This window comes from Drosophila kikkawai, chromosome 2R, assembly GCF_030179895.1.
Source record: "Drosophila kikkawai strain 14028-0561.14 chromosome 2R, DkikHiC1v2, whole genome shotgun sequence".
Lineage (NCBI taxonomy): Eukaryota > Metazoa > Arthropoda > Insecta > Diptera > Drosophilidae > Drosophila > Drosophila kikkawai.
Window position 1 is genome coordinate 14440511 of NC_091729.1, and position 23185 is coordinate 14463695.

The 23185-nt window shown below is 40.4% G+C and overlaps 1 protein-coding gene and 4 non-coding genes across 8 annotated transcripts; 3 read left to right on the plus strand and 2 right to left on the minus strand.

Annotated features, from left to right (window-relative positions):
• Positions 1 to 123: 123 nt before the first annotated feature.
• Positions 124 to 21461, plus strand: mrj (DnaJ heat shock protein family (Hsp40) member B6 mrj). 4 transcript variants are annotated; one of them, XM_017177996.3, is made up of 7 exons: positions 124 to 208; positions 734 to 772; positions 18977 to 19144; positions 19469 to 19578; positions 20216 to 20422; positions 20482 to 20806; positions 20873 to 21461. In XM_017177996.3, exons 3-7 carry the CDS (start codon positions 19080 to 19082, stop codon positions 20976 to 20978), a joined length of 813 nt encoding a protein of 270 aa, XP_017033485.1. In that variant the 5' UTR covers positions 124 to 208; positions 734 to 772; positions 18977 to 19079; the 3' UTR covers positions 20979 to 21461. The 4 variants fall into 4 exon arrangements, 3 of the variants coding, with proteins under 3 accessions (XP_017033485.1, XP_070140113.1, XP_070140114.1); XR_011444482.1 differs by lacking the exons at positions 124 to 208; positions 734 to 772 and adding an exon at positions 18754 to 18907 and having other exon boundaries at positions 20873 to 21067; positions 21129 to 21461; XM_070284012.1 differs by lacking the exons at positions 124 to 208; positions 734 to 772 and adding an exon at positions 18754 to 18907.
• TRNAE-UUC (transfer RNA glutamic acid (anticodon UUC)) lies at positions 2017 to 2088 on the minus strand. The gene has a single exon. It is a non-coding gene; the product is annotated as a tRNA-Glu (tRNA).
• TRNAE-CUC (transfer RNA glutamic acid (anticodon CUC)) lies at positions 2276 to 2347 on the minus strand. Its single transcript has one exon. It is a non-coding gene; the product is annotated as a tRNA-Glu (tRNA).
• TRNAE-UUC (transfer RNA glutamic acid (anticodon UUC)) lies at positions 2523 to 2594 on the plus strand. Its single transcript has one exon. It is a non-coding gene; the product is annotated as a tRNA-Glu (tRNA).
• On the plus strand, positions 17328 to 17399 carry TRNAQ-CUG (transfer RNA glutamine (anticodon CUG)). The gene has a single exon. It is a non-coding gene; the product is annotated as a tRNA-Gln (tRNA).
• Positions 21462 to 23185: the final 1724 nt, after the last annotated feature.

Genomic DNA, 23185 nt, shown 5'->3' on the forward strand with positions numbered 1-23185 from the left:
ATGGCAACACCTGATCAGTGTTCCGGTCTGGTCACACTGTGAACATTTTCAAGCAAGATTTTGCAACACTGTCTGGTGTTTTGTTTACGGTCACACTACCTCTTGATTCGAATCGGATTTTTTTGCTCGTTTTTTGTTCACAAAGAAAAAGCGCGCCTGGCGCTCCGCGTACCTTGTGTTCTTCCACCTGCAGATCCGCAGATTGACGGTAATTCATTGCAGCCGCTGCGCCGCGAAAAGCGCAAGACCAAAAGCAACGCACCAAGTACGAAGAAAAGTAAAAAATCCAAAAGAAGTGGAGTTGACATTGAAGTCGCAGCGCGTGTATGTGTGGGTGTGCGTTTCGTGTTGGTGTGTGCGAAATTCTTTGTGTTTCTTTGCTGTGCAAGAAAATAAAATAATTGCAAAATAAATTGAAAGCGTGCTGTTTAAATTGAAGGAATATCGTGCTCTGCGGCGAGTAGTAAAAATCAATAAGGCGCCAGCAATTGTCGCCACTATTCCCGTGTTGTTGTTGTTGTGCCAGGAGTTTCCGTCAACAAGCCGTGGGGGATGTCTCTCTCTGGCTCGCGTTTTCGTCTCTCTTTTGCACCCTCTCCATAGATATCGTGTTATTTTTCGCGGTGTCGCTTTATCTTGTTTACACACACTTATTTGTAGTTTTAATATATCGTGTCGGATTCACATTAAAGAGAGATTTCTAATGAAATTAATTTTTCGCTTTGCACCACAGGAAGAGGAGAAGACTTCCAGCTAAAAGCATCGCAGAAAGGTAAGCTGAAAAGAAAAACAATAAACAAATGCCATGGCCGCCTGGCAACCGTTACGCTTGTTGCGCAGACACTCTCAAAATTAGCACACACACACACATACGTATGTGTGAATGCGGAGTATTTGACAAGTTCAATAATCGAAAGTGCCCCTATTGTCCTCTCTGTTGCACTCACGTAGACAGTCGTATGCTAATTACAACGGTTCAATGGCTCTGCCTGCTCGTCGAGATTTTGACTTATTGCCTCCTCTCTGACATGTTTCGGCGCATTTCCTCAAAAGATAATGCAGCTGTTCGATGCCTGATGTTCGATACCGTTAAACTGGTTTCTGACTCAAAATGCCAATTGTTTTCGTATGTTAAAAACGTTAATTTGCCTTTTTTGGCCGGAGCGCAATTTGCCTGTCGGTCCCGCAGAGCTCTCAAATTTGTTGCAATTAAAAATTGATTTTCCGAAGTTTGCCAAGTACAACAACAACAAAGCCAGCAGCAGCAATCAATTGCATATAAACAAAAACAGCCAGCAAGCAAGCAAACATCGGTTTCTGCAACAATGAAAAAGCAATTTTCCGTATCTACAGAAAAAAACGTTAAAAACTCAGTCAAGTCAAGGCATTGTGTCCGTTTTATTGTTGTTGCTTTGCTTGCCACACGTTTTGCGGCAGGCTATTGTCGTTGTTGCTGTTGCTGCTGCTATTGCCAGTATGTTGCAATGCTTGGGCATGTCTAATTTTCGGTTTAACAAAACTTAAGTACTCTGGCTTTTGAGCTTTGGTCGTTGTTAACGAAACCGTTTTTCTCTTCTTCGTCTTTTTGGGTTTCTGTAGGTTTTTCTTATTTTTCTTATAAGCGCAAACATCAGCAATTGACAAGCTGGCCAGCCAACTAAAGGCAACGGCATTTCTTTGCCCCTCCAAACAGTCTGAAATTATTTCGTAGCGTGTCCGATTGGCACCAATTTTGGTGGCGCTAGGCAATTGCGAACATGAAATAAAGCAAACAAGAGCCAAAACAAATAAGTGTGCTAATTACGAATATAACATGTGGCTATAAAAAATATTTACATCGACGGTTGTGGTTCATAAACGGGGAACTCATTCGTACGCACTGTTTTTCCTCCATTTGCTTGGTCTAGTTAAAAAAAAACGGCTTTAATAAAGCTTAAACTCATTATACCAAACAAAAAATATGGTTAAAAAATATATATAACAAAAACAATTTGAAAAAAAAAGGAAAAAATTTACTTCCCATACCGGGAATCGAACCCGGGCCTTCTGGGTGAAAGCCAGATATCCTAGCCACTAGACCATATGGGAGGCTGGTGGCTAGGTAGCAAAGACTCGTTTTGTTAGCAAGCGTTTGGGTTCTTTGCGTTCTGAACAAATTACTCATTCCTGCAAAAACAAAACGAGAACTGGTTTTAAAAATCCCAAATTAAATTAAATGAAAACAAGAAAATAAAATTGCATATAAAAAATATTCAACAAATTTAAGCAAAAAAGTTTCCCATACCGGGAATCGAACCCGGGCCTTCCGGGTGAGAGCCGGATATCCTAACCACTAGACAATATGGGACTTGAGAAACACGCTGGCTAACTGTGTTCTCAGGTCCCTCCTTAGGACAATGCACACATATTGCCTGTGCACAAGTTCTATTTTTAACGATGCTAGGATGCTGTGTAAATTCTTTCACTTTTCGCAGTTGAATGAGGCCAGCATCATTATATAAGATAAGGGAAACTACAACGTATCCCATATGGTCTAGTGGCTAGGATATCTGGCTTTCACCCAGAAGGCCCGGGTTCGATTCCCGGTATGGGAAGTAAATTTTTTGTGATTTTTCTGTTTGTTAATTAAATCAATTACCCAGCTCTACAATCGAAGCCCCATCAATCATGCGCTCTCTCCCACTTCTCACCAATTGCATTGCACAAAGGCACCGATCGGCTTCAAGTCGAAAATCAGCCAACAACTCCACTTATTGACCCTCACTTAGAGGCGGTATAACACGAAGCGTGGTTCAAGTGGTGTTTTAATGAGTCTCAGCTGGGTATGATCCGGCTCAACGAACTTCCTTGGCTCCCCCCTGCCAGTGTTTTCCATCAAGTGCAGCTGCAACTCAATTTTCCAGGCCCCCGACACTCGATGGTAAAAACGGCTAATTCATCAAAAGTGTGGCAAAGCCGAGAGCTAAAAAACAGTGGGCCATTGTTGTTGCCCAACACGCCTACTTTTCGCTGGGGTCCGCCCCATTTTGCTGCATGCTGTTTGCCGCCTGCCACTTTCCAAGTCAATTGAAAAACTCGTGTGCTTTTATATGCCATCATCATCTTCCGTTGGCTTGGATGTTGTATGAGATTATGTGTCGTATCCAGACATTAGAAGCGCGTGTGAGACGTACGACTGAGCAAGAAGCGAAGGAAAAAAGGCAAAGCGTACAAATTACCATTTTTTATAGCTTTTATGTGTGTTTGTGTCTTGTTTTTTTATTTTCCTTAAAGAAAGCCAAGCCCCGACAATCGATGGCAGCGTGTGAGAGAAGCAACAAAAAAGACGGCAACTTTTTCGTTTCTGTTAAACGTTAAAGTAACGCCAACGCTGCCAGAGCTTTGTTTTTATTGTTAAACCAGTTGATCAGTTGAGCGACAGCCGGAGCGGCAACGGCAAGAACGAAAGACAGCAGCTGCTGCTTGCCATACTGTGTGTGTTTGTGTCTGTACGGGTTTCCATCTCCCTCGAATCCCCACCAGCTCGGCTGCTACGCTGGCTGCATATTAAGCGCCCCTGCTGCGCGCCTGCGCGTCCAACGACCGCATTGTTGTGAGTTGAGAGTCTAAGCTCTGTTTGTTTTGTTTTCAATTCGCATCAGCCAGACGGGCCAGCAGGTAGAAGCTAACTCCGATTGGGCTCCGTTCATTCAGATGTGCAAGAGGAGCAGGCAGGCAGGCGCTTAATTGAATTGTTTCAGCGACCTCGATCATTTCCGCTTCTACAGCCTAGGACTGCTTAACATTATATTTAATAATAAAGAAGGAATATCTTGTTCTTTGCCACCCTGAGATAAATGCCTAGTTTGCATCACATAATAGCTGGTCAGCTGAAAACAATTATACTAATGGCACCAAACAATTGGCATTAAATGCAGAAAAACAGTGTTACTCTAACTAATGATATGCCATAAAGAAGTAATTAAAATATACTTTCAATAATTCTTAAGTGCCTAGAAGACAAAGCTTGTTTCCTTTCCATTGTCTTTGCCAGAGTGAGAGTCATGCTGGTCATGTTGAGATGCGTTGGGAACACAACTGATAAAAAAGGAAAACAGCAGTGAACTCGGCAATGGGCTCTTGACTTTTAAGTGTGCTTTGTCGTCTATCGCCTCCATAAAGGCAATTAACATGCTAACTTCACCAAACAATCAATCCATTAAAAGAGCCTCACGCACTCCCCATTTCTTTGTCTCTCAGTCTCGACTTCGAGGCCCCGACTATTTGGCCCGCTTGTCGTATAGTTTCGTGAGGTGCAGCTGGAAGGAAAACGTGTAAATTTCGTTTGACAGTTGACAGTAAGAGAAGAAAAACTAAAAAAAAAAGACAGGCAATGCTCTTTAGGGGAGTTGGCCAATGCTCCCAGCCGTCCGAAATCGCAGTCGTAGTTTCACCTCACCCATTTAGCATGACAATCAGACAACCGGAGGATGGGACACTAATACGCGCGGGTCATGCATGGCCTGCAGTTGGAATCAGCGTACACACCTCTTTTGCTTTGTTTGCTGCAAAAAAGGAAAAAATTGACAAACAAAAAAAATGAAATACAGAAACCCAAGCCGTTTTCACTCTTAGTTTTCATTTTAGTGAAAATCCGCACGGGGATACACGCCCCAGTCTGTCTACCCCGCCCCCCAAAAAAAATGAAAAGAAGGGCGCCCAAAGGCCATTGACACACATTTCAGGTTGCGTGCTGGCTTCCCAATCCGAGTCCAAGTCTGAGGCCAAGATATTGAGGTTTCTTCTGGTCAAGGCATGACACATGTAGATACATCTGCCGCCGGATCGGGGAACGAGGAGCATCGGCGGCGGTTTGAATATAAAGAAAGTGTTCGAAAACTGATACGATGCTGAAGACGCATGTCCAATAAATAAATTGAAATATTTACGCTTCGAAAGAACGAATCGAAATTGCCGCAAAGCGAAGCGGAGTCTGGCTGGCAAAGACGAAGAAGCTAACTGGTTTTGGTGGAAGGCGGCTTATTCCCAAGTCATCTGGGTCCCTATAATCGCTCCGTTTGCCTCGGTGCGCCGCAGGCTGCACCACTGCACCAGAGCTCCACAGCTGCAGCTGTGACCCACTCCCAGTTGTCCATTTAAAGCGGCCAGACGACGCGACGCGGTCTGCAACGTATCTGTGCACATTTATCGCCATCTCCCGCCAGCCAGCCAGGCAGCCAACTCTTTTTAGTTGGGCATTTTTGTGGCAGTGGTTTGCGGGTCTAATGCCAAAAATCAAAAATAAAAATTTCACCTCCGGTCACACGCTTGAGAAGTCACACTCGACGGCAACGTAAAACTGGCGGAATGAAAGCGCCAAAAGCCATTGTGGAAATTGCAGGCCCTGGTTAATTAAACAAACTGCGCCCATGGCACATGAAATTGATTGAAGCGGCGAAAAATGGAGCGGACGAAGGCATTAGGCGAGCAATTGTCGATTATTTGACTTGATGAACTCTAAGCTTAATAGATTTAAAGGTTTATCTACTAGATTTATGTGAAATTAGATTATAACACAGATATTTTCTATAAAAACCAACATAACTTAGACCAATTTATGAGAAAATCCCAGGACAATGCTTGAGATTAAAAATCAATTCAATGCAAAATCCCAACTACGCTATACCCTCTACCTCATCAGATCTAACTAGGTCGCAGTGCACACACACCTTGAATCAATTTTCATTTTTATACCCTTGCAGGTAGTGCTGGAAAAACATCGATGTTTGCTTACATCGATGTTTGTGAGTACTTTCATAAAAAACATCGATTAATAATCGATGTTTACTAAAAAAGGAAATCTATTTTGTTCTGCCTAATTTTATTTGATATTATTTAGGAAATGGTGTTGGCTGCTCATCGCTGAAGTGTTTGGATAAATAAATACTAATAAAGCTTGAACTCCAAAGCAATTGCTGCCTGCTCGGCATTCCGGCTTGAAAAAAAATCCAGTTTTTTGATCTAGTATGCCAATTTTGCCTTCTTGCTCGGTTTTCAAGTGACAGTTAAAACTAATCGATGTTTAACAAGTAAACATCGATGTTGGACGATTTTTTAGAAACATCGATTGTATCGAATAAACATCGATGTTTGTTCCAGCACTACTTGCAGGGTATTATAATTTCAGTCAGAAGTTTGCAACGCAGTGAAGGAGACGTTTCCGACCCTATAAAGTATATATATTCTTGATCAGCATCAACAGCCGAGTCGATCTAGCCATGTCCGTCTGTCCGTCTGTCCGTCTGTCCGTTTCTACGCAAACTAGTCCCTCAGTTTTAAAGCTATCTCAATGAAACTTTGCATATAGTCTTCTATATACTCTCACTGCTATATATGTCGGAACGGGCCGGATCGGACGACTATATCATATAGCTGCCATACAAATGTTCGATATATTTTTAGAAAAAAAAAATTATAACTTTGTTGTTTTTCAACATTTTGGCACCATTTTTTAGATATGACCATTTTATATTATTTTTGAATTTTGTTAAAAATTTTATGAAAATCGGACGACTATATCATATAGCTGCCATAGGAACGATCGGGAAATTAATAGAAAAAAAATTATATATTCGTTGTTTTTCAACGTATTTTCATCTACTCCGGGATATAAGCTTATTTTATTATTCTAGAATTTTGGTATAAATTTCAAAAAAATCGGACAACTATATCATATAGCTGCCATATAAACCGATCGGTAGATGTATACAAAATGTAAAGCTGGGAATGCAAAACTGTAACTGTCAAACTGTAAACATAATAAGTATAGGTAAAATGTAATGAAATAATATCTGCAAGGGTATACAAACTTCGGCGTGCCGAAGTTAGCTTCCTTTCTTGTTTTATATCAAAACGTACATGGAACAGATCGATTGGGATTGGGACTGTGAGGCAGAGTGGAAATTAATTGTGAACAATGGAAGCCAGCGAGTGAATACAATAAGGAATTTCCAGCAACCTCTTGGCGAGTCGAGTGAAGCGTAGGCTTTTCTTAAGTGAAAAGCAAACATACAAGTCGATTCCGCCATATCGCAAATGCATTACCTTTTTGGGCTTAATTTGATGTGGTAGCGTCGATTATTTTTAGCTTTCAGCTAATCCAACGGCAATTCATGCCGCTCCATTTACTTGGCTGCGCATTTGGCTGCGGCTAATGATTTTTCATTAATTACGAAAACGGATCTTTTTGACCATTGAGGCGATTTTGTGTTGCTTTTACCCCGTTTTGTGGCTCCTTTTCATGTGGCCCATGAAGATAAATGAATGAATGTCCGGATGCACTTGAAGCGCACATAAAAATTGTTGCCTGTCAGCGTCATTGAAACGGTGGATCCGCCGATCCGATCCGATGCGATGGAAATCCTCTCTTGTAAACTTCATTTTTTCATTTAATTTACTAACTGTGCATGGTGAATCAATCATTGCGTCTGCTTAGTTTCAGATTTTGAGCTGGTCTCCGGCTACATCTTCGTCTACGTCTCGGGGTATTTAAATTAACCGGTTCGCCTTGTTTGCGGTTCCCCTAATGAGCAGCACTTGTTGTCCGCTTAAGAGTTTTGGAGAGATTGCATCCACTAAGCCGCAGACAGGCACCGCCATAATCATATCCCGTGTCCATCTCCATGTTGCAGGGTTAATGCTTTCTCTGCGGGGACTGTGTGGGAAAGCCTAGGGCACATCAAATGATGAGCGTTATCGCTTACACGTGTCTCGAACTTTTACAAACATAATTTATTAATTGGGTTAAGTTTTGGTTGCGGTAGAGCTCGTTAGGCCGTACAAAAACATACGAAATAGTGGGGCTAATGAACTTGTTTTTGAGATTGATTTAATGAATCTCTGGGGGTTCACAATGTCAGATCTGAATCAATATTATACCCATCCAAGAATAAATATAAGTTATATAGTTCATAAAAGAATATCGGGTTATGTAAACCCATTATAGATTCGCAAAGATCCGCAATAAATAGCTTCTAATTTTGAGTATCCAAACTACCTAACAACCGAAAAATGATGTCATTTAAAGAGACTTTGTGCTTATGTAGCTCTTTTAAAGCTTCGCATGTGCTTAGCTTGATTTACTTCACCGTGAGATTCTGCTTGTGTTCCCTTGAAATTCTAAAGAATTTGGCATTGCAACCTGATGATTATGACAATCGTATTTCCAGTGGTCTTGGCTCATTAGCAGCCTTGCTCCGGCATGCTTTCCGATCAAATTAATTTGCAGCTCGCCACTAAATTTAACCTTAGCACGATATCGCTGTACTTCGCATTACTCAAAGCCCCAGGTCCACGAGAGATCGAGCTAAATGCTGACGCGTGTTACGCACCAACAAATGGATCTGTGTACTGGAATATGAATTGGATTCGATTCGATTCGATTTCCGAGTAAAGCCAAGACGAAGAGCGAAGGTCTTCAATGAGGCGCAGCAGCTTGACTGAGACTGAGACTGAGAGTTGCCCCTTTCTCATTCAGTATCTCTATCCGTATCTGTATCTATTTCCATTAATTAGAGGCGAGCAATGATGCGTCAGTCGATAGTCTTTTGTCTGAAACTGGCTCTGGGGCAGGCAGGCAACAGCCAGGAGATATTATAATAATTTATATGATTTTGCATTGTTCGCTCGTTGTTACCTACCACCGCTTCTTTGAATCTCTCGCATTGTTTATTTAATTTGCCAACTCAGCTCTTTAGCTTCGATTTGCGTGCCATTTCTTAGATGCTTTTTTACCCCTGACTCATGTTCAATGTCAGCGAGATTCTTCTTCATTGCAAATTGCCTACTCAGGGAAATGGAAAAAAGTGATTAAAACAAAGTGTATATTGCACTATCACCTGACAAACGCCGTCACTACCTTTTAAATTGTAGCGATAGGCGCCTACCCATATTGGGAATTAAGTAAAATTACCTTTCTTCGCGACAAGCAATTACTTCTCAATTACAAATTTACTGTCTTTGAGCTTTACTCCTTACTTTTTATGATTATTGCATTCAATTAATTTAAATTGCTTTGGAAATTGGTCTCGTTTGGCCACTTGCCTGCCGGTCCGTTTCACTGCAAAGCGCCATCGCCCAGCTTTCATTTTGCTTTATGGCTTTAATTCCCAACTATTTATAATAATTACTAAAGCAAATAAACCTACACAAAACGAGCAGCAGTAACTATAAAAAGACGTGGCTGTATTTCTCTTTGTCATCTGCTCGGCGTGAGCGTCAAAGATCATTGGGGCAGGGTCTTGGACTCGGATTCGGAATCGGGCTTGGAAGCCCATTACGAACTGACCAAGTCACCATAAACCCCCGAGCAGCGACAAACAGCTGGCGGCGATGACGACGACGACGCAGCGTCTGCCTCGAATTTGAGCAAGCAAAACCCACAGAGTCATCCACGCTGCTGGTTGACCCCACAGTTGGCTTTTTTTATACCCTTGCAGGGTATTATAAATTTAGTCAGAAGCTTGCAACGCAGTGAAGGGTCGTATATTCATGATCAGCATTAAAAAATCATTAACTTTTTTCAACATTTCGTAAATTTTTTTATTTTATTATAGGTATGCAAAAATTTGAATCCAATGATCGATCCAATTGCAAACTGCTGTCAGAGCATAAAAACTTCGGCTTTTGAAGCTGTCTTCATTTCCTCTTTTTTATGCATTTAGTGCTTGAAAATTCAAATGGGTGAAAGGGTACTCTGCCGGGAGTAAGAGTCCAAAAGATTTGATGAAGTAATAAAGAAAAGTGGGCACAGTTAAAGTAGGTACTTCGAAAGAAGCCATTGTGCTAATTGAAAGCTTTAAGATTTCTAACAGTCACAAATAAATATATAATGAATACAAGTTGTTTTATATTTATTTATTTAATGCTAACTAATAGTTATAAACTAAAAAGTTAACAAAGGTTAAAGAGCAATGGCTACCGAGGCCTTCCGCTCTACAGTGTATTAACAAAGATATTTGTGTAGAAAGTATATAATTTTATTTGAGTTTGCTGCTGTTGGATTCGCAAGGAGATGGATTGGGTTATCATTGGAAAAGCAAATTGTTCTAACATGTGAAAGTGCAGTGCAGTCTATTAAAATGTGTTGGATGTCTATCGCTGAGGTGTTGCAAAAGGGACAGATACTTGTATTTTTAACCTAAAGTAAAGTCTTTTTATATTATATCATACATTTTAACGATTTATAGCTATCATAGAAAGTGATGATTATACTTGCAGCTGATGTTTGGTAATGATTGCAAGTGCAACTTAAGCTTTAAATTTAATTATACAATTAAATTTATAAACTATCTGAAGCTAAATTAATTCAAATTGCTTAGTTAATTTTTATTGTGACCTTGGCTATATTTTTAAGTATATAAAAATTGCATAAACTCTTAATTTTACGGCACTTCTTCATAATAAGATGAACTGCTAGTCATAAGTTTACATCCTATGATAGTTGATCAAATTAAATTAGTTTCAGGTTTAACTAGCAGTTGCAATCAGCTTAAGCAGGTAATTCCATCCGACGAGCCCTAGGCAGAATAAAACACTTTACGTGACTGGCGGCTCTTAAGCCCCACTAGAACAGTGAACACCTGTTGCGTTACTCAGGGCTCAGGCTAAGCAAACATATCAAGTTAAAATGTATTTTGCTGACAGAGAAACCCATCTTCGTGTGCCCGCTTTTTGTCTGGCTTTTTGCGGTTTATCTAATTGAGAAATGTATGGCAATCCGCACGTTAACTAGTTTATTGAGCTACTTGCTACAAATTGGGCAACTCAACTCCACTCAAGTCAAAACCCCACGCCAAGCGATCAATCACACTGCCCTTAACTCTCCGCCTTTAGGTGTGTTGTTTGTGGATTTCAGTGCTTTTCCACTTTCGCTAATAAAATTCTCTTTAGTATCTGGTGGATTTATGGACTTGACTGAAGACACATTTATGTTGGCTGCCGACCAACTTTATTTCTTATTTTTTACCGAGTACAAGCTAATCACATATTTCCGCCCCAAACTGAGCCGTCTAAAAGAAAATAGCCTCAGGTGGTTCGTCGGCTTGTCGGCTGTGGTTTTGCGCTTTAATAACTTCATTGTCAATGCAACATACGGTGGAAGTTGCAGCAAACGAGCAGCCAGGCTTGACTTCTTTTTTGTGGCATCTAGAAGTAGTCCATTGTCCACCGGACTTGCTTTGGGTTCAGTATACGGAGTGGCTAATGCACAGAAAAATATTATACATATAATCCTCAAGTTGATCTGATCTTTATTATTACAAAAACGTTAAATTTCGAGGATTAATCTAGGATTTTAGACAGTATAATTTATAAAATATCCCCTAAAATCCTTTGAAAATCAAGAATTCTTTCACAAGTTAATTTTTTTCGGTGCCATAGCCGCACAGTAGCGCTAGAGCTCCGCTGGATGGACAGTGGTGAGATGGCTATCATGAGTGGCTTAGATTTATGTATTTATATCGCACAAGGAAGCGTTGAACTCGAGGAGAGACGTCGGGCTAAGTTGCTGCTGCGATGATTCCACAAATCAGCGAACGCGTACATTGAGATCATCACCGGCCGTGTCTGTCTGATCTTGGGCTACAGGTTTATTTTTCGATCGATGGTGGGTAGTTTTTATGTGACCGACCGAGCGCCGTCAGGCGGTATTAAACTCGACTTGCCTTATTTAGTTTTTGGTGTTTTATGACTGCATGACTCGGACATGACCGTTTGTTACACCCGCACAACGGGTGAGAGTTGGTAGACTGTATAAAGGAGGATCTACACATAAGGCTTGATTATATTAGATCAGACTGTGCCTCGACTTCTTGATAGCCGGTAAATATTTACCATCCGGCAGTGGAAAAACACGCGTCTACCTTTTCTCCAAAATATTTACCTATTCAACCGAGTCTGGATACTGATTTGTATTATATTTCTCAAAGAATTTCCTAGCAACCTAAAGACATGAAAATGTAAACAGAGCAGACAAAAGAACATTTTTTAACTAAGACAATATTAATAATGTTTATTTACATGCATCAACTCATTAATTTATCACTATATTTATGCTGTCCAAGGCTTGTAAGTTATGTTGTAGCTTAGCCTCTATAAAATCAGTCTCTGGACCCGAAAAACCACTCAAAATGAACATAACCACAGAGACCCACCCAGAGAACAATTCCCCTATGCCTCTTTGGTCCCGGAACCGCAGAAAACTAACAGCGGCCACAGAAATTACACAGATCATTTCGAAATGTACATTGAAATGATTTTTTTTTTTTTTTATTTATTCGTCGAACAAACAAACGAAGAGCGGGAAAGGCCTTTGATTAGATACAGATTCGGATTCGGATATTCAGATACAGTGCAGGCTACGCCCCTTTGCTACCCCAAAATAAAAAAAAAAGAAGGCGAGAGGGCAAGCCCCCCTTTGGCTATGGGTTTTCGGATCCGATAGATTTGATGATATTACAACAGTTCCGAATCATTTTGCCAGCGGGGAATCGCCAGCTGCGGATGAATCAGCAGCATTGGGGTCTCTTGTTGTGTAGCACTTACAACACTTTTCCATGCTGCATGGGGAAAAGCTGCGGGCGTGGGCTTATAAATAGATTATTTCCCACGCCCACGTGTCTATTTCTAGGTCTTGTGTTGTGTGTGTGTGTGTGTGGCTTTTCTCAGGTCTATGATGTTGCTTCACATGGCATTGCATTGTTATTGTTGCTGTTCTCCCCCCGCCAAACACTATCATCCCGTCCTCGATTGTGCAATTTGGCGAGGTTCCACCTTGGCTTCCCTTTTGCTTTCTTCTCCCCCGAGCACTTACTTTCCTTTGCCAGCTTAATTTGTGTTATTTTTCCGTAATAATTACTGACCATTTACCGCTGTTCCAGTTTTTTGTGAGCATTTTGCTCGCAATTTTCCCTCGCCCGCGAAAAATAACACGTCAATGTTTTGGTTTCTTTGCTGGTCTGCATTAATATTTTCCTTCCGCAATACTTATGACCAATTCACCGCTCTTCCCACCAAAACTAAAAATAAATTCCCATACCATACATTCGAAATTTCTTGTATTTGTGAGCTGCTATATAAAAAGTTCAAATTATAAACTTTTCAACGTTTTTCGCACAACACATTTCGCGCACCTCCCTCTCGGCTGCTCCCATCACCACCTGCTGGTGTGGCCGGCACAGTGGTTAAGGCTTTTATTGTTTTTAAGAACTGAAAATAGGAAGAGAAAGTTTATGATCTGTTTATAAAGTTTATGAAGACATTTAATTGAAATGTTGTAGCTACTAGCCTGTAAATCATTATATCAAAAGTTCTCTTAAGGCTTAATTTCTAAGTACAAACCTAAAAACTCAATTAATCATATTATATTAGTTCGTTTATAGATATTAATAGTCAAGAACTGACCTCACCCTTTACTATGTATTAGCTAAAATGAGATCTAAAATATAAATACCGAAGCTATAGGTGTTATGTTTTTCGGAAAGTTTTTTTTTTATACAATACTATTTTCAAGGTTAAATTCATATTTAATAATTTTAACCACTGTTCATCGATAGCAACAGGTACATATCTATATACTTATAGTCTAATCTATGGAATTGGAAAATTCCTCTTCAAAATGGGAACTTTCTACCACGGTTGGCCGGCGTCAACGACTCGTCGCGAGTATTCTAAAATTAAATATTTAAATTTGTTTTCTTTACATTCGGCTGAGCGCTCTGCTGCCTGTAGAGCGTTATAAACTTTGCCCATAAAATTCATATTTATTTAAATGAGTATCATCAAATCTTCAATCAATATGCGAATGGGTTTTAGCTAAAACGAGAAACGATTTCGGCGGAAACCTATAAATGGTGAATCACGTTGGAAAAGGGGAATTAACCGGTGGGACAGTGAAAATAACTGACGACTGAGAGTCAGTTTTTTGTTTATGGTTTGCTGATAAGAAGACCCAAGAGATAAATGATATCTGCGAGATAACGATTTTTGCAAGAATCAGCGTAACAACTTCCGGTGAGTTGCGCTTACAACAATAACAATAATGGGGAGGCAAAGAGCTCTGGCAAACAATTTTGTAAACTCTCTTACCTGTCTCTCTCCCATGGCACAGATAGTCACGCATGGCAATGCCGTCAGCTGGGCGGACAACTCTCTTTTTTAGATACCCTTGTAGAGAGGTATGTTAGTTTCAACTAAAAGTTTGCAACGCAGGCCACCCTATTAACAAACGTTGAATATCATTTATTTGTTGTGATTTGATATAATTTCCCTATCACCAGCCCTGTGGATCTAGTCCACATTTTATTATTATCATCGAACTTTTATTTTAAATTCTGCCAAAAGAGCAACTTAATAACAACTTTAAGGGTATCCAAAGTTCGCCTTGGCAAACCAAGCTTTTTCCTGCGCTCTTTTTCTTTCTCTCTTTGGGTCTCTTTCGATCCCGTAGCTGCGAGTCTTTTATTTAAACTTTGCATTCAATTCTGAACGATTCATTGCCGCGTACGTGAGCGCGGGGCTGAAAAGTTTTCATTATTATTTTTCTTTCTTCGCCGCGTTCTTCCGTATTATGTGCAGTACGATGCACACTTGCGACTACGAAACTGAACGTAACACTAAGTTAAAAACGAGATTGGCAATTGCTGGTTAATTCGACAAATGTAAATATATGAAAAGTGCGAGTGCAGCCCCCATATCTCTTTCTCTTCCCCCCTGGTCCCCACGATTGCGTGACTCTCCATCAAGCCCCATAAATGCGCAGCGTTTTCTTATCGCTTGTGCGTGTGTGTAACGTGTGCGTGTGATTGCAGCAAGCAGTGTGTATTTGTGTATGTAGGTTATGGCAAAATTAACACCGAACTCCATCTTCCATCGAACAAAATAGCAACAGTAACAAAAAGTGTAAAAAAAACAGACACGCAACCAACTGTTGTTCCTCCGCTTTATCGTCTTCTTCTTCCCACCATTATCCACCTGATAAATCGAGTGTGGCTGCACGCTGTTCTCTCTCTTGTTTGTTTGCTTATCATGACACAATTTCAAGTTTAATTGAAGCGCCAACAAATTGAAAAGTGTGAGGAAAATCTCAGTGCAACATACACACATAGGGGGTATCGACCATATCGATATCGTCGTCGATGGTGATGTAATTTGCATAAACAACAACAACAACAAAACTCTAGCAGAAAGATAACAACAAATATCGCAGACTAACCGCATACATAATTTTTGGAGTGAGTTCAGGTTTAGAGCTCTGTCCATGCCATGTAGGCAGCCCGGCTCCAGGTGCGTGTTGTTTTTATACTCTTGCAGAATACATACTATAATTTCAGTGAGAAGCTTTGTAATGCAATCCGGGAAATTATCATATAAAATTATGGAAAAATATCGATTTAAAGAGTGCAATTATTTAAGGGTTCCTAAGGGCATAAGAGGCCTAAAGAGCCAGTGATTGCTTAAAGTCGTATATATATTTCGATTCGGCATTAAAATCTTATTAATATCAAAATATTTAATATATTAATAGCAATTTTGACCTTTTATCCAATTGCAAACTGCAAGGGTATACTAACTTCGGCTTCCTTAACTTAACTTTATTGTTGTTTTTGTTTCTATTGCCAAACACACTTGTTACTTGGAGGAGTCCCTCGAGTTTGTGATTAAAGCCGCTTGATTTCGATGCGGCTAAATAAATAAATAAACATAGTGGAGTAGTGTAGAAAAATGTGTACGGTGTAGTTACAATGGACTTGAACAGCATAGAGATTTTTGTGGCATCCCTTTTTATGGGAAAAGCAGATTCCTATTTAGAAGAAAAATAGTCATTATCTTATTTAATTTTGATTAGCAAAAACAAAAACCCCTTGAAAATAAGCTCATGGCTGGACAAATATTTGCTATAACAATACAAGTTTTGTGATTCATCTTCATAAAGAATATTATTAAATCACTTTACTCTGTGCAATGTTTAAGCAGTGATTTTATTTTTTATCAGTCGCGTGGCCTTACAGTCGAGACTCATTTTCGAAAGAACAGAATCTGTAACGGAATTTCTCATACAGTGAATCATGCCAGTGATGAAATTGGTCCGATCTTTACAAACCAGTTCTGACTGCTTAATTCGTTTGGTGTTGTAAAAGCCTTAATTTCCCCATTAACATTTCTATATCTCTTGGTTATTTTAATGTTTTAATTTAAAGAGTTCCTGGAACTCCTAAACAATGAAATTAAAAAGAGGATATTTGTGTTAAATAGAACTCCATTTCGTTAGAACCATCTGCCACTGCAAGGCATTTGATAGATAGTTTGAATCAAAGCAATCTTATGGCCTGCGAGAGCTGTCTGACAGAACCGGCAAATGCCTTAAATGCCGCAGACGCCCACAGAACGATGGCAAGGTGCTGAGTGAGTGACTGCCACAGAGATATGGTCTCGTCGATAGTCGCCAGTGTTGTTTTTTTTTTTTTAGTTTTAGCTTTGATTCCAAACGATTCCATGTGTCTTGAGTCAGCGGTTGGCAGTGAAATCCAAGCCACAGCAAGCAGGTTGGTCTTCCAATGACTCCTCCTCCTCCTCCTCCTCCTCCTCCTCCTCTCTGGCATTCGCATCCAGATCCACCTGTCTCCTCACCAGCTCCTCCTCAGCTCCTCTGACGTGTGTGTGTCATGCGGATGGCTGGCCAGCAGCAGAAACGTCAGCGACAGTCGCGTCGTCGTCGTCATTTGCTGCTTTTAGACAATGCTACAAGTTCCTACACCTACGACCTAGAATTTGCCGAATATGTCAACAGGTATATAGGCAGCCGCAAAGCGAATAAACTACGCACGCACACATACCCGCTATATCTATGGGTCGGTATCTATATAGCCAGCTATATATGCTCGTATATAAGCGGGGGGCAACTTGTTAGTATAAATAAAAAAGGGGGAATTCATTTAAATTTATATATGTTATTTCTACTTTCTTGCTGCAGAATTCTCTTTCGATTTCAGTATTTATAATCTAGCGAGGTATTAAATCTATTGCAACATGTGTGAAAGCACTAATCCCACAGACCAGAGGAATAAACAGAATTTAGGAGAAACAGCAGCAGCAGCAGCTGGGAAATGCAGCCAACGAAATCGAAAGTGAAAATTCGAACTTACTTGAGAGAAGTCGCATTGGCGCCCACGAGTTCAAGAGAGCCTTTGGGTGAAACATTGTCCCGTCATCCCTTTCCGCCACATTTGCAGCATGCGCAGTGCGATTCTGGTGGCCAGAAAATGGGGAAAATGGCTCTTGGCCAATACGGTGGTTCCATGGTGTAATGGTTAGCACTCTGGACTCTGAATCCAGCGATCCGAGTTCAAATCTCGGTGGAACCTGACTCGAAGGTACTATTTTATCAGGCGTGCACAGGAAGCACTTGTAAGGTTTCACTTTTATTTTTTATTTGGTTCTTAATTGCTTTCATTGGTTTCACCTGAAGAACTTGATTTATGTCGGTTAGTGAGTAAGCTTAAGGCTTAAATCAAAAGGGTTTAAACCAGAAATTTGTGGAAATTAAATATTTTAAAAGCCATTAACCCAAGACTTGGCTAAAAACAATAGCACTTAAACATCTCTGGACAAAGTGATATAATTATTCCATGTATATATGTACATTTAATAAAACAAAACATATAAATATATGTACATAAGATATCGCTAATCCGTTTCGTTTTTAACGCCCGAATCTGTTCTAATAGACAAATTTATGAGACGCTACGCACACGCACCGCATCGAAAGCCATAAATTAGATCACAAAAAATGAGAAAAATATATATAAATGTATATAAGTATCTCCACGAACAAATCGAGTGAGCCGCCCATAAGAACCGAGACCCAAGATACAACCCACATCATTGGCAACATAAACAACCCATCAATAATATCCGATGTTGGTCAGTCGACCACCGAGCAGCTCGTGAAGTTCAGTTTCAGTTCAATTTGAGTTTTGAGATTTTTTGCCGCCGACATGGAGTGTGTAAATGCAAATTGTCATGTCACTTGGCCGCAGGGCTAATTTGAGCCAAGCACTTTCCTTAACAGAAACAACAATGAACCTCAAACAATTGCCCCGCTGTAATGTTTGATAAAAAACACTCGCGCGTGAAATCAAGCCAAATTTATGTCAAGGGGCCTGCATGACAACCAGCGGCACAGCGGCGGCAACAACAATACAAATTAAATAAAATTAGCGACTATTTTGCACGAAAATGAGGGGGGAGGCAAATAGGAGACAAAGAAGGTGAAGGGGGTTACGGGAATATGGGAGACAAACGCTTGAGTAACTTTGCCCCAAAAGTTGATGGACGGCTAACTGAGCGCCCTACACATGCGCCTTGTTTTGCCACCTCTCTCACTCACTCTATTTATTTTCCTCTATGTGGTCTACACTGAAAATCTTTACTAAAGATTTTAGGTATTTTATGAAAATTTAAAAATGACTTTTATTTATAGACAAGCTTTTGACTTTTGATTTAATGAAGACGCATCTTAAGCTTGACATTTTTTGAATAATCTCCAAACACTTGTCTTCATTTCATTTCAATAATGATCTTTTTATTCCCATTTTTGCCAGTGCACTTGTGCTGTCTCTTTCGTAGTTTGCGTGTGTGGGCGATGGCATATTGGGGTTTTCGAACGACATTGAACTCGAAAAAATCGAAAAGTGTCGGCGGCAGCCCAATGCAAACCAAGCTGTCTTTGACTTTGCTTTATATTCCCATTCGTTCATTATTGGGTGTGTGTGTGCTGCCCCCTATTTGTTTATGTTTTCCATTTAGCCTTTGCTTTTCCAGTTAATCAAAAAACAAATCCGAAATTGAGTTCTGCCAAATGCTGCCCGAAGTAACAACAATGGTGCATAGATCAATCGGAGCCCTTACTAATTTTATGAATCTTTAATGATCTTTGCAGCCGACCGACGGGTATCCGAGATAATACAGAAAATCGCATTGGATTGCAAGCAAGCAAGCAGCAACTGAGTAAATAACAGCGCGGAAACAGTCGAAGCCACAGAATGGTGGACTACTATAAGGTCTTGGATGTGCCGCGCTCGGCCACCGACAGTGAAGTGAAGAAGGCGTAAGTACACAAATAAACCGCGATCCGTCAGCAAAATTCCAAACATACATGCATGCTTCCAAGGAAGTCCTACTGACTGACATCCGGCTGAAAGCTGACCCAAGTCTTAATCGACTGAATTGTTATTTTTCGGGTGAATCCCCTTTGTTTTATTAGCAATTTCATGGGAATTGAAGTTAATTAAGTTTCCTGCTTATCGAATAACGTATTAGTTTATGGTGGGGTTAAAGTACTTCTTTTTATTGTGTAGGCGAAGCTTTTATTCAGCCCCCAATCATTCTTAAATATTTACTTATCCTATCAAATAATCTATCCACCCAACAGCTACAGAAAATTGGCTCTGAAATGGCATCCAGACAAGAATCCCGACAACTTGGAGGAGGCCAACAAACGCTTCCGGGAGCTGTCCGAGGCCTACGAAGTGTTGTCCGATGGTAAGTGCCACAGTCCCTACAGAAGGTTTACTTCTGATTCCTTTAGGAAAGAGGGTTAGAGGGGTCACGTGGATGGGCTATCCGTAATCCATGACCCTACCAATGCTAAGTCTCTATTGTGTGTGTGTTTAGCACGTAAGCGCAGAATCTACGACTCTCGTGCCACGCTGCACAAGTCCTCGGCCAGCAGCAACAGCAGCAGCTCCTACTCCCGCTATCGCACTGGTGGCAGCAATGGAACCTCGGCCTATGGCCGAGACTACGACTACGACTACTATCCGAGCTCTGGCTATGGATCGGGATCCGGCAGGCGGTCCGGCAATCGCTATCAGGCCTTCACCTTCCGCAATCTATTCGAGGGCACGCCGTTTCACAAGCTGTTTGGTAAAGCCAGAGGCAGAAGCGTTGCAATTGTTCTTTTTGGTTACTTTTGTTTTTTGCTGACTGACTGACAAGGTCCTGGCGCACGGCATTTTGTTGTTTGTTCCCTTTCTGTTTTTCTGCAACTAAATGCTGTTCCACTGGCTATATTTTAGGCCTATTCTAACCCCTCAGCAGCTCGAGTGTTTCTTACTAATCTAAACGGATGACATTGCTGGCCCATCAACTAATGCTTGGTATGCTTTCTGTTCCACAGAGAAGAAGCGTCGCATCTACGATGAGTACGGCAAGGATGGACTGAGTGATCGTGGCCAGAGCCGCTCGCATACCCGCCATCACTACAACACTCACGACTTTGATGACTTTGATATTATGGGCGGCTTTCCGTTTGTATTCCGACCGCCTGAAGAAGTGTTCCGTGAGTTCTTTGGCGTGAACTCGCCCTTCGCCGACTTTTTCAGAGGTAAGAAGACTCATATAAACCAAAGTCGTTGGGTAACGTAACTAATCCTGTCCTTCCAGATGCCAATGGATACTCAAATGGCGGCACGACGAGCGGCTCGAGCAGCAGTCGACGCAATGGCGGCAGCTCGGGAGCTTCTCGCCACCACCATCACCATCATCAGCACAAATTGGCCAGCCCCTTTGCCGTCCATTCACCCATGCTCAACTACTCGATGATGGACTTCTTTATGCCCACCAGCGGCTTCACCTCGTTCTCATCGATGTCGAGTAGCAATGGCAGAAGTGATGTCACCCACGTCTCCTCCAGTGGCCCCAGCTCCGGGGTCAAGCGCACCTCCACCTCGACGGTGTTTGTCAATGGCAAAAAACTGATGACCAAGCGGTAGGAAAAGGAGAAGCTCCTTACACAAACTGATCGTTTAATGGTTTCATATATTTCACCTTGCAGGGTCGTCGAAAATGGCAAGGAAACTGTCTTTTCATATGAAAACGATGTCCTTAAATCCAAGACTGTGAACGGAGTTTCCCAAAAGCTCTCTTCAATAGCTAATTAATAAGGCAAAACACACACGTATATCAACAAAGAAAAAGTCATAAATGTGTAAAGGCAGAAGAACATTATTAACGAAACCAAGAAGATGAAGTGGGATTCTTGAAATGCTTCGATACATTACGATACGTTTAACCATTTTGTTCTACATTAGAATCTAGTTACTTTTAATTGGAACGAAGAATCAGCAGTAGCAACAGCGGGGCATCGTCGAGGAGCAGCAGCCAAGCCAGGAGGACCAAGCCAGAGCCCATCAAAAATAGCAGAAGCAAAACCATTATCATGATTTAATCAAGGAACCAAGCATAGAAAGTGAACATTAGATACCAAAATTCACAGCCACGAATTCTTTATACGCAACCCTATTTCGAACACCCTGAAGCCACACACAGTTTAAATTCTTTGTTTTCAAACTAGTTTCAAAAATAATAATACTAAAGATGCGCTGGAATGCAAGGCGGATAAATGCTGAGGCGCTTAAGCTTAATTTAATTTTTAAGTTATAGTTCTGTTAGAGCTGCTCGGAGCGAGTGCGGTGTGTATATCTTTTTTGGGGGGACAATTATGTATTCTTCGTGTATGTATGTATATGATGTAGCTATCTACCGAGTTAGTTAGTCGCTTAAGTTGCCACAATACTTACTAGGAAATCGAAAACTGAGAAGCGAAGGAAGTCCGCATCGAGAAATTAATTGAATTGTTTTTTTGTACATTGTAGAGTATATGAAAGGGAACTACTACAGCCTACAACAGCATATAACATATATATATAAAAATCTAAAGGATGACAACATTTAATGTTTATAAATATATATCATAACCTAAACTTTGTATTAATTTAATGCCGTGTATCCTAGCGTTTAGTCGTTTTTTAAATGCTTAAGACTATTCTCACATAACCTGCAGCAAGCAAATGAATTCGAGGAGAAAGCAAACAAAAATTAATCTAACGTAATCGCCCATAATTTAAAATACATTGTTTAGTAGCGCCTCCATAAAATGAAAATAAAAAAGAAAACAAAACAAAATACAACCAAAAAAAAACAAGAAAATTTAAATACAAAACAAAAGTGAAATAATTAATAATTGTTTTTATAATTTTCGGGTTTTTGGAGGGGTTCCGTATTATAAAATGTAACAAGAAAGGAAGCTAACTTCGACACGCCGAGGAGGAGCAGAAGTGGACCAAGTGCCACCAAGACCGAGTCGAAACCACTGGGAACGACCTCCGACATTCCCACATGCCTCACCTTTTCTTCTTTTACTTATTTAAGGGGGTCTTCTCATTCAAAAGCCGTTTTTTGGACCCTTTTTAAAAAAATTCTTATTTGAAAACGCAAAGAATAATTGAAAACTTTATTTATTTATTGTATTCAAAAATGTTCAAAGTAACTAAAAAAGTTGTTCTTGCCTCGATACGAGGGTTGTTCAAAGAGTAATGAGACTTCAAACTTGGTGGTCGAAAAAAAAGGTGTCGTCCTGGCGGCCACGATTCAGGGTCTCCAGAGCGTCCGAAATGAAAAATATAAACGGGGTTATAATCAGAATAGATGTCATTTTCGGCTGACGGAACAGATTTTTTTTAAAAATTTTTAAAACAAAATGGCGGCCATTCAAAAAAAAAATTCGATTTCGGGCGTTTTTTTTGTAGTTTAATGTAAAAAAAAAAATAGAAAAAAAAATTAAAAAAAAAATCTGTTCCGTCAGCCGAAAATGGTGACAATTCTGCGTCGATTCCACTTTGTTTCATGAAAATCGGTTCAGTTGAACTGGAGATATCATGGCCGCCAGTTCGAAAAACGTGGTTTCGAGATAAACGCGTTTGAAGTTTGAAAAAAGCTCATTTTGCATAGATCTTGCTTCACAAAAAAGGCTGTATCTTCTAAAGTATTTCGAATTTCTAAAAATCCTTTTGGGGACATATACACACCATCCCAAGATATAAATAAATGCAAAAAAAAAAAAATCGAAAAAAAAAAGTTGCCCAATGAGAAGACCCCCTTAAAGCTGAAATAAATAATAAACCTTAAAATATGTGTTATTTTTGAGTTATGAGGAGAATGCGGTTTTTTTTGGGTGGGATAATTAAAACAGGCTCAATGGAAGGGTATTCTTGCGGTGGAAAATGAAAGAAACATCAAAGCAAAATAGCTAGATGAGCATCACTGGCAGTGAAAAGCCATTTTGTCCAAATAATGCAAAATATCTAGA